The 15,677-nt window shown below is 58.2% G+C and overlaps 1 protein-coding gene and 1 long non-coding RNA gene across 8 annotated transcripts in view; both read right to left on the bottom strand.

Moving 5' to 3' along the window:
• SHANK1 (SH3 and multiple ankyrin repeat domains 1) overlaps window positions 1-15,677 on the bottom strand; it is a 45,233-nt gene that overhangs the window by 16,854 nt on the left and 12,702 nt on the right. For 5 of the 7 annotated variants that reach the window (XR_012490388.1, XM_074315439.1, XM_074315435.1 and 2 more), the window contains exons 11-20: window positions 15,224-15,554; window positions 14,072-14,265; window positions 10,340-10,453; window positions 10,082-10,157; window positions 9,585-9,614; window positions 2,055-2,137; window positions 1,724-1,848; window positions 1,081-1,216; window positions 743-823; window positions 193-216 (exon numbers count right to left, since the gene is read on the bottom strand). Coding sequence is in view for 6 of the 7 variants with exons in the window: in XM_074315439.1 (XP_074171540.1) it covers window positions 193-216; window positions 743-823; window positions 1,081-1,216; window positions 1,724-1,848; window positions 2,055-2,137; window positions 9,585-9,614; window positions 10,082-10,157; window positions 10,340-10,453; window positions 14,072-14,265; window positions 15,224-15,554 (1,194 nt within the window). In the remaining variant the exon portion in view is untranslated. The remainder of the gene's footprint in view (window positions 1-192; window positions 217-742; window positions 824-1,080; window positions 1,217-1,723; window positions 1,849-2,054; window positions 2,138-9,584; window positions 9,615-10,081; window positions 10,158-10,339; window positions 10,454-14,071; window positions 14,266-15,223; window positions 15,555-15,677) is intronic. The other 2 variants (XM_074315436.1, XM_074315437.1) reach the window with 2 other exon arrangements.
• Window positions 8,849-9,568, bottom strand: LOC141567616 (uncharacterized). The gene is made up of 2 exons (XR_012490419.1): window positions 9,150-9,568; window positions 8,849-8,899 (listed from the first exon to the last, which is right to left on the bottom strand). It is a non-coding gene; the product is annotated as an uncharacterized LOC141567616 (long non-coding RNA).

The following is a 15,677-nucleotide window of genomic DNA, read 5'->3' as shown; positions in this document are numbered from 1 at the left end:
CTGTGGGCAAAGGATGCGGCTGAAACCCAGGGGCATTCCCGGAGGGCGGGGCGGAGCGGGCTCGGCCCGTGGGCGTGGCCAGCGTGCGTGCGCAAGCGCGAGTGGGGCAGTGAGGGGCCGGGGGCGGGGAGGGGCGAGTCCGCCGGCGGAATCGGGACGGGGTCCCCTCCCGCCAGTCCTGTGCCCACTCACCACTCTTCTTCTTCCAGGGGGAGACTAGCCCGGGGGAGAGGCAGTAGAGGAGTCAAGAGTTAGGACTTCAGGGGGAGGCGAGGGGCCCCCTGTCTGGAACGCCCGCCTCCCTCAGGGCCCTGGGCTGGGGCAGTCAGCTGCCCGACCCGCCCCTGTCAGGGGAAACCGGACCCTCCAGGTCCACTCTGTCTGGAGGGAGGGGCTCGCCTTCCTTCCTGTTAGTGGGGGTTGGGGGAGCTGGTGGTGGATAATGGAGAATGGGGTGGAGGAACAGATAGGGGCTAGAAAAGAAACAGGGACCCGCAGAGTGGGACATACAGACCCAGAGAGACCCCGACAGAGAAACAGATACAAGAGGACAGAGGTAAATCGACTCTCGGACGCCTTTTCCCAGCAACACACACGCAGGCCAGAGAGTCTGGCCCATGGACGGGGACAGGATGAGGACAGGACCCCTGGTCACTAACAACACTAACAAACTCAAGGGACGGTCCCGCCCCCCTGCTCCTCTCCCTCCCGGCACCTGGGCCCAGCAGCCCCACAGGCTCACCCATCTCCTCCAGCTCTGAGGTCATGGACTTGGAACGCAGGGAGATGGCTGGGGGCGGGAGCCGCTTAGCCTGCTGCGGTGCTGAAAAGGTGACAGCGGGGGGCAGGCATCAGTACCTTGGATAGAACCCCATCACCCCTCCCCACCACCAAAGTGCTCCCAGAGCTCAGAGAATAGCCACCACCAGCATGCTGAACCCTCCCTGCCTCAGTTTCTCCCCATAAGGGTCATGAACAAGCAGCCTTGGGGAAGGGAACACCCGCCATCAGGGTTTCTGAGGGTCTTAGTCTGGTGGCAGTGGAGTGCCAGGCCTGGCCGCACACGTGGGGGAGGAGCACCTTTCTTGTGGACAGCCTCATCCATGTCCGGGTGCCTGGTGACCATCACCACCTTGACCATCAGCGTGTTGCCCCCTTGGCGAATCATGTTCACCACCTGTCGGTGGCCAACCTTCACCACATTCTGCCCATTCACCTGTGGCACAGACACCCCCCAAACCACACCCAGTAGGTGAGGGAGGGGTGCGTTCAGCTTCAGAGTCCCCAGCAGAGTGGCCTCCTGCCTTGTACTGTAGGCCACTTGTCCCACCCTCTGACCCTTCCCACCACCCCCTTCTCTTGCAAAGCCCCACCTCTCTGTTCTTGTAACTCTCCTGGCCTCAGGGTGGGGCAAGGGGTTAGGCTCACCCTATTCACCCCTCTCTCCCTCCTTGACCCCCTTGCATTGAGAGTGTGTGTGTGTGTGAGTGCATGCTGGGGACAGCTCTGTCATCTTTTGAGATACTTCAGAAAGGCCTTTGGATTAAAATCTGTGAAGAAAGTAGAGGCTGGGAAGCCTGGTGCCAGAGGAGAATCTGGACTTGGGCAGCCATATCCTGATGTGGATTACAAGGGGCCTTGGGATTTGTCACCAGGGTCCCAGGGGAGAGAGGAGAGTCTGTGGAGGGCGGGCTGGAGGCTGGGGCTGGGGCCCAGGCCTCACCTCGATGAGGAAGTCTCCCATTCGCAGTCCGGCGCGCCATGCCACACCACCCTCGTCCACAGACTCCAGGTACTGCAGTGCCGGGAAGGCCGGGGTGGGGGTGAACTCCTCGATGGGGGTCTGCGCTGCAGATGGGAGGAGCCGGCGGGGTCGGGGGCGGGGGTGGAGAGGCCGAGCAGGGGATGGGGCTCAGACCCAAGTCACAGAGGCTTCACGGTAGCTGAGGGACCAGCACCCGGAGGTGGGGTGGTGGGCAGGCTGGGGTCCCTTCCCCTATCCATCCCCCTGGGTCAGACTGCCCTTCTCCCATCCCCTCCCGGCCGGCACTCACCCTTGGCCCCCCGGAGCACGAACCCAAACCCCTCACTATCCTTCTTCTGCAGCAATACCGTCTTCTCCTTAATGATGTAATCGCTGGAGGGGAGGGGAGGGAGGGGTGGGGGTGGGGCAGGTGGAGAAGGGATCATGAGACACTGAGCCAGCCCGCAACCCAGTGACCTGATCCCCTGCTCCAGGACCATTCACCCCGCCTCCTAGGAGCTTCCTCACCCACTCTGGGAATGAACGTTTGCTCACAGCAGCCCTGACAGGCCTCCCCCGCAAGCCCAGAGTGCCTGCTCTCCCACTCACTCTTTCCTCATTCATCCATCCGTGCACCCATCCACCCATCCATTCAGCAAGCAGTTACCAAGCCCACTGTGCGCCAGGCACAGTGCGAGAGATGGGGAGGGACACCACCACATCACCAGACAGCCTGGCTGGGAGCCCTGCTAGCCACTTCCTGTCTGTGAACTTGAGCCCAGACTTTAACCTCTTGGGTCTCAGTTTCCGCATCTAGAATGGGGGCGGGTGGGGGCAATGGAAGGCTCTACCCGACAGAATTACCATAGTAGCTTAGCACACGTAGCGTTCAGCACAGTGCCCGCCACATCCTATGCGCTCAGTAGAACTCCTTCGCTGTCTCTGGTCAAGTTAAGTCAAGAGGACACATGTATTTTGATGATCCCCCTCCCAAGTCCTTGACTATATGTACACTATGGGAATGTACTACAGTAACACCTCCCCAGGTCCCCACGCATATTGTAACATTGCTTATTCTGCAAGGTCCAACATGGTGGCCACTAGCTGCATGTGGCTATTTATATGCAAATTAGTTAAAGATGAAATTGAAAACAATTCATTCCCTCAGTCTCACTCGCCACATTTCAAAGTGCCTAGTAGCCACGTGAAGCTGGTGGCTGCCATGCTGAACAGTGCAGGTACGGAACATTTCCATCACCACAGACATTTCTAGTGGACCGCAATGACTTCTGTACTCCCCAGTGTGTCTCAAATGTATCTCCATGCAGTGGGTAGATTGTAGTAAAATGCAAACCCCTGTGCAGATGGGGATGACCACCAGGAAGGCCTCCAAAGCCCGCCAACACACCCAGGTAATGCTCGCACACCCAGGGAGCACAAACGTAACCCGTGCACGTCCACACCTGCGTGCTCCCTCCGATTTTGTCCCCAAACCTGGATATCACCATGGTACCTGAAGACCACACGTCTCCTCCATTCCAGTCACCCCATGTACAGTAGGGATACCCAAACACCCTGGCTCCAGCCCCACTTCCTTTGGAATATCCCAGAACACCAAGATCCAGCAGAATGCATGGCCGGCTGCACCCCAGTATCCTGCAGTCACGTCTGTAGCCCTCCCAGTGGAGAGGCAGAGCCCCTTAGTATATTCCAATAACCTCCACCAGCCCCACCACACTCCAGGAATAGCCCAGCATGCTCCCTGTGCACTCCAATTAGCTACCACCACAGGTTCGGCAGAACAGCCCTCCAGGAATACTCCAGTATATTTCAGTAACACCCCCACACTTCCCAGTATGCTCCAGTAGCTCCCCCCTACTCGGATCTCAGTATATCACCATAACTGCCCCCTGAACACATCCCAGCACACACCAATGGTCGCTAATGTGCTCTCACTGCATTTCGGCACCCCACCAACACCACACAAGCACCCCTGTGTACTCCCATGACACCCCCACGACTTCCACTGTCAAATCCCATACTTTGTACCGCAGCCAGTGTTCTGCACATGCACCCTTATGCCAGCTCTGCCCAGCCCCCCTCACTGTAACTCGGTTTGCTCAACAGTGCACGGGGACACATAGTCTCACCCCAGCCACTGCCCCTGCTCCAAGCTCACCATGGTCCCGCAAACAGGTCCACACCACACCCATATCCTCCTGGTCATATATTCAACCCAGGGATGGGCCACCTTGGTAGCTGGGTGGAGGGGGTGTGAGAAGAGTAGGGAAGGGGTTGAAAGGAGGGAGGGAGGGAAGGGAAAGAGAGAAGAGGGGAGGAAGGAGGCCAAGAAGACCCAAACAACGAATGGACGAGGCTAACAGAAATTGGTGGAGAAGTCAGAGCTCCCTGCTCCTGACCGCGCACTCTGTGATGCCCTTGTCCCGCCTTTGTCCCCCCACACATACCCGGACAACCTCCTCTAAGCACTCATGTCCTTGCTACCCCCATGTCCCTTCCAGACTTCCAGCCCCCACCCCCAGCGGCCAGCAGTGCCCTTCAGTTCTCCTTTATTTCTCATTTACAGCAGTTTCACTTTCCTTCATTCATGACACAAACCCCTACGTTTCCCACATCTTTCCCCTGCCCCTGGAATCTCTCTTTTACCCCCACATTATCCTGACACCCCATACATAGGCCCTCCCCAAATACCCCGTCCTCCAGTTATAATTCAATAAAACTCCCATATCCACTAAAAGCCAAGAAGAAGCACTTGCTATGTGTGAGGCAGTATTTGAAGCCTTCACAGCTAAATAACTCAACTGTCCCCCACAGCCAGTCTCTGAAGTAGATATGAGTACTATTTCCACTTTGCAAGTGAGGAAACAGAGGCCCACAAAACTTAAGCAATTTGCTTGAGGTCATACAGTGAATAACATCCTTCAACAATCTCCAAGAAAATAGCTGGGCAACTGCAGAAGTAATACCCTCCACTCACTCCACAGCACCCAAATGCCCCAGCACAGATACATCTGCCCCAAATTCACCACCACGAGCACCCCTCCAGTGCCTGAAATTTGGCTCAGGCTGTGCCATAGCACAATAACAACGGGTGACATTTATTGAACCACCGCTGAATGCCTGACACAGTTCCAAGTACTTTACATTTATTTATTCACTTAGTCCTCCCAACATCCCTGGGGGATAGGGATTGACTATTATTGTTCCTATTTTATATATGAGGAAACTGAGGCACAGAAAACTAACTTGCTCAAGATCACACCAGGCTAGAGAAGTGTCAAAGCCAAGACTGAATCCCGATAGACGACCCTTAGCCCCCAATAATGTCCAAACACCTAGATCATCACAGCACGCCCCTCTGTCCCTCCCTCCCCAATGTCCCCATCAGGTACACGCTCCTGTCTCCTCCCCACTCTTGTGACTTTCTCACCTAACCCCCAGCTGTATGTGGTGTTTCCTTCATCCCACTACGTTCTCCTTGAACTTCCCAACAGCCCTCTTGACCCCACAGCTTCCTGTGACTCTATACTCCCTCTCCCTCACTCCTGTGTGTGCCCCCACCCCTCTCTGCACCTTGCCCCCCACTCCTCCATGTCATCTGAAAGCTGCATGTCCCCCTAACCCACTGTCAGCCCTCACTTCCAAAAGCCCCTTATCACACCCACGGGCCATCCCTCCACCCCCCACTTTGATCTTGCTCACATCCACATCCCCTTGCAAACCAAAGTGCCCTCCTCAGACTTCTGTGATGTCTCCCTCCTCTCATGTCCCCTCTCCCCCTCCCTTGCCCTCATCCCCCCCATATCCTCCTGCACTTCTGCATGGAACCCCACTGTGTGACCTACAGTACCCTGTGTTCCTTTTATACTCCCCAGTCACCCCCCCACTCTCACCGGTGTAAAGCCTCGTCCTCCTTCAGCATCCTCCATTCACTCCACCACACACCTTTCCACCTCCTGTTACTTGCAACTGCATTTCATTTCCATTTCCTGCACCCTCTCTCTACACTGCCTAAATCCCCACCCCCAAATCTTCCCCTTTTTTCCTGCATCCCCTCCTTACCCCATTTCTCTGCACACTCCACACTCAGGTATTCCCCATTTCCCCAGACTTCCGTATCCCCCACTCTCCCCTGTTCCATTCTCATCCTGACACCCTCCCACCCAGACCCTCTAACCCCACCCCCTGCTCCAGTCTTCACGACCCACGCAGCACCCCATTCATGCTCTGTACTGCTGACTGCCTGCCCTGCAGGAGCACACACAATGCTCTCCCCCAGGCCACCCCTCAGCGACCCTGAGAAGCCTCTGGCGCTCAGCGGCCAGCTCTTGTTCCCTGGATCCCACACGCCGAGACTGCAGCAGTGTCCACTCCCCCCACCCCCACGCTGAAGGTCCTTCTCACACACCCAGGATCCCACAGCCCAGAGCCTGCTGCTGTGCTTGGCACCCCCTCCAGTACTCAGCCCTTCCCTATGTACCCATCCTCACGGCTGGCACAGAGGCCCCCACGCAGGGAAGCCAGCCCCCTCCCATGCTGAGAAGTGGCACACATAGCAGATGCAGCTCCCCGTGCAGAAGCTCAGCCATGGCTCCGCACACGTGCCCCCACACAGGCACAGAGCCCCTGGGGGCAGGGACAGTGGCACATGGGGACAGAGACACACAGAGGGACTGGTGAAGGGGGACTGTGGGAGAGGGGGCCAGCCTGGCACAAAAAGGTGGGTGTGGGGAAACAGCCGCAGTGCCTGGGACAGACCCACTCCATCACACACACACACACACACGCACACGCACACGCACACACACGCACACTCCCCAGACAGCCTCTGTATCACTCCAAGTCACACACAGAGACAGACGCCGTCAAACAGGGATACACAGATGGACGCAGCTGGGGGGTGGGCTGGGAGCCCAGCACCTCTCCATCCCGTGTTTCTGTCTCTCCCGCGCACACACGCACACACGCGCGCGCGGCTGCAGGCAGTCACACACACGCACGCATATCGACAGAGCCACACTGACACATGCACAGTGACACGCAGCGGAAAAAGAGGAGGGGAGGGGAGCCCGGGGGCGGGATGCGTGTGTAATGGGGGGATGACTGTGAATGGGAGAAAGGGGTATGAATGGGGGGACTTGCCAAGCCCGAGGAGGGGTGTGGGGATATGGGGAGCAGGGGCCTGGGGTGTAGGTGCCTGAGGGAGAACCACTGTGGCTCCCCCAAGGGGAGGGCTCCACAGAGGGGGCGGTGAGGGCAGTAGAAAGGGAGGATGGGGTCTGAACCCTAGAGTAGGGTCCGCGCGTAGGGCCTGACGGGTGGGGGGGGGCGGGAGGCGGAGGGCAAGGTCTTGGAGGAAGAACTGAGGGGGGCCTAGAAGGGCCGATTCCGGGGCTGGGGGGGCCTCGGAAAGCAAGGCCCAAGGAGAGGGATGAGAAGAAGGGTTGAGAAGAGGGCCCGGAAAGATTTTAGCGCTCAGAGGTTAGGGGAGAGGGTCGGGGACCAGCGGCGGGGAAGGGTCGTCACCGCGGGCCGCGCCGCGGGGAAAAGGGGCGGCCCGCTCCGTTACCTGTAGATGTACCAGACGCTGCGCCGCCGGGGCCCCAGGGCCGGCCAGCTGGAGGAGAGCGCGGGGGGCGGCTGCGGCAGGGAGCCCCCACTGGGGCCGCCGCCGACCGCAGACAAAGCCATCGCCGCCGCGGCCCCGGCCCGGGTCCCGGTGCCGGCCGCCCCCGCCGCCGCCGCCGCCGCCGCGTCCCCGTCCCCGCTCGGCCGAACCCCCGTGTCCGGGCCCCCAGGCCCCGCCTCATGCTGACCCGCGCCGGGAGGGGGGAGGGGGAGGGGGCGCGCACCCTCCCGTGGGAGGGAGGGCAGGGCCGGGGGCTCACATGCCGGGGGGCGCGGGGGCGCGGGGCGCGGGGTCGGGCCGCCGCGGGAGCGCGAGGACCGCGGACAGCGCCGGCTTCAGCACCGCGGACAGCTCCAGAGGCGGGCGGCGGGCGGCGGGCGGCGGACGCGAGGCTTAACCCCTTGGCGTCCTGCGCCGGGCGGCGGAGGGGGCCGGGCAGAGGGGAGGGGGCCGGGAGGGGAACGCAGGGCCCCCCCTTGGCGGGAGAAGGGGGAGGGGCGAGGCTAGGGGGGAGGAGAAGGGGGAGGCACTTCCGGTCTGGGCCCCCCCTTAACCCCCCTCCCGCATCCAGAGCCCTCCCGCGCAGGTGCAGAGCGAGAGAGCGCGGAGAGGGACGCACATCACACACGATGCCTTGCAACCGCGTGCTGGGACGCGCTGACCGAGCCCCGCTTCCAGCGCGGAGACACCATGGTGAGAGAGGCCCCGGGGGGGACACACAGCCCACCACCGCAGACTGACATAAAACGCACCCCAACACAGTCTGGAAGGCCCGGAAAGGGAAGGCCAGGTCATTCAGACTGGGCACCAAGGCAGTGAGAGACACCCCTCCCCCCAAAGAAGCCCAGGCAGAGGGACATACACATACCACAGGTCACATGAGAGCCCCCAGGAGAGGAGCGGGGCCGCACAGGCCATCAGGGGCTACGCATGGCAGGACCACACAGCTCCAGCAGGGATGCAGGAGCACAACACAGGAGAGGCCAGGCCACCACAAAAAGGGTCCCGTAGAGCATGGGGGAGGCAGGAGGAGGAGAGGCTCACACATACCACACACATAGCAGCACATGCCAGCGGGCACAAGAAGTGGAAAAGAAGGGGAGGAAATGCACTTGACAGGACGGAACTGGGGGAGAAAGAAGAAGGTGAGGGGGAGAGAGGCCACCCCCATACAGCTGGTAGAGCAAGTGACCCCCAGACCAAGGCCAAAGTGAGACCCACAGAGACAGTGACAAAGACAAGAAATGGAGGCTGATGGGGAGACTCAGGTGGGGTTGACTTCCGTACTCACCCGGTGCCCAGAGCCGGAGACGTGCCAGGCAAACACGCACAATGGTCAAGCGCCTCAGACATTCAGGGCGCGGGGTGGCACCCCAACCCCACCCTCTCTCCCCACATTGTCCTTTCTCTTTCTCTCCACCCGCAACCCATCCCCACTGGCCAGAACACAGACACAGGTTTGGACACATTTAATGGAAGGATGCTACGAACAAGGAGACGTTTCCCTGGATGGGGGGAATAGCAGGGGAAGGTATCATCTTTGATGCTCGGTTAGGACCATCCCGCCACCACAGCCTTGCCCTTCTGGAAGCCCAAGCCCTAAAGCCCTCCCTTCTTGTGCCCCTATCCCCCAACACCCCAGGTACTGAATTCCAGATCAATCAGACAGATGCAAATGCATGCACCCAATGTTATGTGCTAATGTGCACACACAGTGACATGCATAGAGAGGGACAGACTTGTGCAAAGACCCACCTGTCCGTATGCGGTAAGCAGACACACTGCCATCTCTAGAAACCCTTGCCCTCATATTCAGACGTACTGATTCAAGGAAACACAGATGTGCAGAGCCAGGCACAGAATGTGCCCCAATCGTGCAGCCATAAATGACAGCCACAGATGCACACATCTCTACAGAGCGGGACAGACCCTCTCGCTGTCACGGGTATATGCACAGGGCTATACATCTAGGGGCCTCCAGCCACACATGCACATAGACACGTGTCATGCGCACCTACGAGACACCCAGGCAAGAACACACTCGGGGAAATCGGACAAGGTGCTCGCCTGTGTAAGACGTTCACTCATGGGAAACCAGCTCTAGTCGTGCACACGTACACATCCATACACCCCCAGGCACCCCTTCCTTCCCATTATTGAAGCATCCCCTCCCTCCCCCTCCCATCTCACCTCCCTGGGCCAATCCCATCCATCAAGCTTCTGAAGCAAGTCAGCCAGCAGCCAGGGAGGGGAAAGGTGTCAGTGTGCCCTTCTCCCTGCCCCCACCCCACCTGGCAGGGCTCTGCCCACTCCCAGTTTGAGGTATGGGATACATACACTTCCACTGCACATGACTGCACAGAGATGGGGCACATGAAGGAGATGAGGGCCTCCAGCCAGCCATACACACCGAGCTCCCCGGGCATCAACACCTCCCCCCCCCCCCCCCCCGCAGCATCTACCCTGCTGGTTTCTGGTCACCCCAGAGCTGGGCAGTCCAGTGGCTGCCAAGGCAGATTTGGGATTGGGTTGTGTGGCCTGAAGCTAGCTAGCTCTGCCTTCCCCCACCCCTGGATCAAACTTTAGAGGGAGCAGATGCTAGAAAGGGGGCTTGGAGGTGGTGGAACTATTTAAAAGGTGGAGTGTGAAGGGAGGTGGGGGATACCCAAGAGTGTCAGGACATTTACCTTGGGGCATCAAAGCTGTCGTAGGAGCCCACAGTATAGTGCCGGAAGAGTCTCTTTGCCTTGTCACTGCGGCTTTCTGTAGGGGGACAAGGGATGACCTTGGACCCTCACCCTGGAAACCACAAGCCCACGCCCAGGGCTCCTCCTGGCCCATGCCTTCCCATCTGCCTCCCAGCAGTCCACCCCCCTGGGGGGGGGGAAAGGAAGGGATATGAGTACCCTAGGGTAAATTGGGGATAGGCAGAGGTTCCTCATTACCTTGCTTTCCCTCCTGGGAGCGGTTCGCCACCTCTTCCAGGCAGTCAGAGGGGAACCAGCCGATGCGACCTTTGACCTGACCTTCCCAGAAGCCTCCTTCCCCGATGCTAAGCACTAGGTGGGGAGCAGGAACATAGAAACATTTCTACATTTCCAGGCTGCCCCCACCCCCACCACACTTGATTTATGCCTTTTCACAATTCCTGCACTTGTCACAGGGCCTGGCCCAAGGGCATCCTTAGTAAATATCCCAGGAAGGGGCAAAGGGGTGGGGGGAGAAGCAAATCATGTTACTCTTGCATTCTAGCTTTTTTAATCCAATGGGGGACATCAAGAGGCACTGGGGAGGGCCAGCCCGGTGGCTCAGGCAGTTAGAGCTCCATGCTCCTAACTCCGAAGGCTGCCGGTTCGATTCCCACATGGGCCAGTGGGCTCTCAACCACAAGGTTGCCAGTTCAATTCCTCGAGTTCTGCAAGGGATGGTGGGCAGCGCCCCCTGCAACTAGCAACGGCAACTGGACCTGGAGCTGAGCTGCGCCCTCTACAACTAAGACTGAAAGGACAACAACTTGACTTGGGGGGGAAAAAAAAAAGTCCTAGAAGTACACATTGTTCCCCAATAAAGTCCTGTTCCCCTTCCCCAATTAAAAAAAAAAAAATTAAAAAAAAAAAAAGAGGCACTGGGGAAAAGGGCCATGTCCCGTGACATGGTCCCCATAGGTTAGGGACACATCCACAACTGGCCCTCATCTCCCCTGGTAACCAGTCACAGCTCAGTTCTGTAATTTCCCTCAACCCTCCTAGGCAGACCCCCCTCCCCCCAGCCTCTGTGTCCCTGCCCCTGCCATCTCCCAAGTCTCCTTGCCACTTAATCTTCTGTAATTTGCTCCGAGACCCCTCTCTGCCTCCCTGCTTCTAGAAGGGAGAAGAGATTAGAATCACCTGTTTCTGTTTCTCCGCCACCCATAACTGGAAGCCCCTTCCTGCTGTCTCCACCTTACTGATAGCCTGCCACGTGCTCAGTGCTGCTGTGCTATCACTGCCATTCAAATGTGGACGGCAGAGACAGCTAATTTTTATCCAACTCTTCCTCCGGACCAAAGCCCTCATGGGGTGGTGGGGGGTCCTTTTATTATCCCCATTTTGCTGATTGGGAAACTGAGGCTTGGAGATCCAAGGTCATTTGCTCAAAGTTATATGGTTTGTAATGGACAGAGCCTGGATTTGAACATAGCTCTGGCCATTTCCAGAGTGAATGCTTTTAGTCACTCATGTTTGCTACCTCTCTGTTCAAGCACTTGGCTCAACACAAAGTCTTCCATCTCTCCTGCATTTTCACGACTCTGTCCCCACTCGGCCCTTCACGTACCTCCCTCGCTCAATCCTCAGCCCACCCTGACAGGTAACAACTGATTTCCCGTTTTAGAGATGAAGAAACTAAAGCTACAGCAGCGAAGTCTCTTGCTCAGAGATGGTTCGAGTCATGCTAGGATTTGAGATGGGCCATCTGATGCTTTGCCCTGCAAAACCACGTATCTTGAGAGGAGCTGGGGAATAAAATGGAGAAGATGCTCAAGGTCAAGGAAGAGCAGGAGATAGGGTGACAAAGGGTCTGGGCTCTTGGCTGACTCTGCCATGCCTGGCTGGGTGGTCCTGGACTCAGTCATTCATTCGCTGAACAAATATTTATTGAGTGCCCATCATGAGACAGGCTAAACACTGGGTAAAGCTGCTGGACACAACAAATGTGATTCGTGCTCTCACATTGGTGCCCATTAGAGGCGTAACTCTACAAGTGACCTCATGATTGGAAATCAAGATCAGCGTTCAAGGGAAAAACACAGGGTGTCTGGAGAGAGGCCAGATGGGAGCATATAAATTGGATGGCAAAGGGGGACCAGGAAAGTGTCCCAGAAGATGTGACCCATAGGCTGAGACCTGAAGGATCCTAGGAGTTGAGGAGGCAAAGAAAGGGAAGAAAGGTTATCCAGGCAGAAGGAACAGCATATGCAAAGAGCTTGATGTGGAAAAGGGCTTGGGGCATTTGAGTACTGGGAAAAAGGACGGGGTCCCAGGAACCCTGTGAGTGAAGAAAGAGTGGCATCAGATGAGGTGGGTATATGGGCAGGGGAGGGCTTTGCAGGCCAGTCTAAGGCACTGAGTTTGTGTCCTGAGAGCAAAGGGAACCCGCTGCCTTCTCTGGCTGTGGTGAAACTTAGTGACATCATAGATGTGGGCATGCTTTGAGGCAATGAAGTGTCTCTAAATAGAAGGGAAGGATCTAAAAACAGGGCAGTGTGTCCTTCCCCTGCATAGAAGTAGTGGGCTCAGAGTTCAGAAAGACACACAGAAGATACTGCCCATGGCCCTCGGCCTGCCCAGAAGGTCCCTCACCCTTGGCCTCAGTTTCCATTTCTTCTTTCTCACCCTCCAAATCATAGAGCAACCCCTGACCCATACATTCTCTCTCTCTCTCTCTCTCTCTCTCTCTCTCTCTCTCTCTCACACACACACACCTTCTCTCCCTCTCTCCCACCCTTCCTTCCTCCTTCCCTCCTTCTCTCTCCCCCCAGGCATACTGCCTTGTTCCCACTGTTAAGTCCTGAATTTGATCATTCATTCACTCATTCAGTCACCCGCTCCGCAAATGTGCATTGAGGTCTCCTGTGTGCAGTCATTAAACTGGACCCTAGCGACCCAGAGACCAATGTCAGGAACTTAGGCAATGGGGAGACAGATTACAAAACAGATGCAATTATACAACCACCCAATTCTCTGATCCCTGCCCCACTTAAACTCTGTCTCCTATGTGAGGACACTCCCGGCTTCCCCAGGAGGCCGGGGTCTCTCTTCTCTAAGTACCTGCTGTGGGGGGCTGCTTATGATAAGGATGACTGTACTTATGTGCAAAGTACTGTTCTAAGTGCTTCACGTGAGCCAATTATTTTCATCCTCTCAAGGGCCCCATTTTACAGAGAAATCAGTTGCCTGCGGTCACCCAGCTAAGATGGAGTGGAGCCAGGATTTGAACCCAGGCAGCCTGGCTCTCAACTGCTCTGTAGCCTAGAGACAGGCAAAGAATCGCTCACCCGCCTTGTGTTAGCTACCGGACCTGCAGCGTACTTCCCGTCTCCAACACCATCCTGTCCCGCCAAGTCTGCACAGAGGAGCTACTGGAGGAGCTAGAGGAGCACTGTTTTCCAGATGAAGACAGGAAAACCAAAGTAAGGTGAACCCCTATAACAGCGGCTCCCATGTGGGGAGCCCTCAGTAGGGACCCGGCTTCGCACACCAGCCATTGCGTCAGAGCCCCGTAAGTTAGGTACCACCTCCTCTCTGATGAGAACACCTGGCAGAGGCAATCGGCTTGACCTGGCCCGCAGCACAAGGCAGAGAAAGGCTGCGGGTGTGGACAGGGGACCTGACCTGCCTGAGGCTCTGGTCCTCCAGCTGCAAGATGGGCTCATGACACCCTCCCACAAGGGCTGTTAGTTGTGAGTGGGCTGAGACCACGCACCCGGAAGTGCTCCAGTGACTGGAGTAGTTTCAGGATCCCACTCTCCTGATGGCATCATCACAGTTATACTTTGTGCTCCTCCAGGCAGGAGGGGGCACCTCGGGGCTCTCTGAGGCCTCCAGAGTACACTGCTGTTTGTCCTGACTGTCTCTCCCTGAATGATCAGCTCACTTGCCGCTCTCCTTGCCCTCAGCCCACCCTGCCTGCCCCCTTACCTTTGATCTTCTCGCCCTTGCTCAGGGAGATCTCCCCCTCGGCTTGGGCCTGGTAGGACTTCACAGCCATGAAGGATCGTCCGGGCACTGCTGAGTAAAGCTTCCTGCGCCTCCCACGGCTGCCCAGGGAGCCCCCAGGCCCCCCTGAGCCCCCGGTGCCCCCAGTCGGCCCTTCCCGGGGCGTCCCACTGGAGCTGCATACACAGAGGGTATGAGAGGCAGGGGAGAGTGGAAGGAGGGGGCACCTCCGGGAGAACAGGGGTCCTTGGAGGGGCGGGGAGGAGATGGAGCATCAGGGTGGGGGAGGGGGTTTGAGTGGGTTCCCAGCTCTGGCATCCTGAGGGCAGGGGAAGAGGGCATCTGGGGGGGGTTCCCTATCTCTGCCCACTGCTGCCCCCGAGGCTCCTTCTAAGTTTCCTGGCTTCTGGCTCAGCGCTCTCCCAGGGTCCTGCTCCTGCTTGCTCCACCTGATTTAGCCTCTTGACGCTGAGCTGTGTCATCCCTCTGCTCAAGAACCTTCAGTGACTCCCAGCTTCCTCCTGGGTCGGGTCTCATTCCCCTGCCTGCCATTCCCAGTCCGCCATGAGCTTCCTCTCCCCCACATCGTTAGGACACGTTGCTCAGCCACAGCCCCCTCCCCCCCACCCCCGGCCTGCCTGGCCTCTTTACCCCAGAATGCCTTCTCCCATCCTCCCATCTGCCCTAAATGGTCTCTCTGCTCCCCTGCCACCCTCCTCTCCTCCAGCTTCATGTCCAAGCTTGGACTCCTCTCCCTAAGTCCCTCAACAGCTTTTGCCCTGTTCGTCCTCCTCTCCCCTCACCCTGTCATTCTGTCTGTCTTCAGGAACTAGAACCAACATTTCTTTTGGGGTCCACCCCAAGGCCCCTGGCATGGAGCAGGTTCTCAGCTAAAGTTTAATGCATTTCGGGATGGGTGCAAAACTGTGGCTCACAATATCCCACTTTAGTCAAGGGTCAGGAGAGAGATTTGGAGGCCTGAGAGAGGGACCAAGAAGTTGGATGGATGGAAGACCAGTCATATGTGGGACAGAAGGGAGGTAACTGGGCTGGCCTGGGGATGATGTGGCTCTGAAGAGGGGATTCAGCTGGACTGGGGTCTGTCTGTGGGACCAGGGCTGAACCCCCCCCTACCTGGGCCGTCCACGGGGCTGCCTCTTGGCCTCCTCAGGGTGCCTCCCTCGAGACGGGGAGCGGGCCCGGGCACCCCGGGGGCTGCTGGCACTCCGGAGGGTCCCACTGCTGAGCTTGGTGCTGGGGGCTGAGGGCTGCGACTGGCCCTGGGGCCCTGAGGTAGGGCCAGCGGCCCCGGAGGACGAGGTTCCCGGGGCAGCGAACACCATCCAGTCAGGCAGGGCCATGCTGGTGTCACTGTTGGCCCGCAGCAGCGCGGGGGGCACCGTGAGCCCGGCGTTTGGGGGTCCCCGTCGACGGGCCGCGTACTTGGGGGACTCCTGGAAGGGCACTGAGAGGGCACAGCGGCAGGGGGCAGAAGTGGCAGGGGAGACAGAGGCAGGTGTGGGGGGCATGTGGGCAAGACACGGTGGGGAGAGGCATGAGGGGAGAAAGATCGAGATGAGCAAGAGTG

Source organism: Rhinolophus sinicus, linkage group LG11 (assembly GCF_036562045.2).
Source record: "Rhinolophus sinicus isolate RSC01 linkage group LG11, ASM3656204v1, whole genome shotgun sequence".
In the NCBI taxonomy this organism is placed as follows: domain Eukaryota; kingdom Metazoa; phylum Chordata; class Mammalia; order Chiroptera; family Rhinolophidae; genus Rhinolophus; species Rhinolophus sinicus.
Note: the sequence above shows the minus strand (reverse complement) of the source record. Positions and strands in the feature narration are given on the sequence as shown.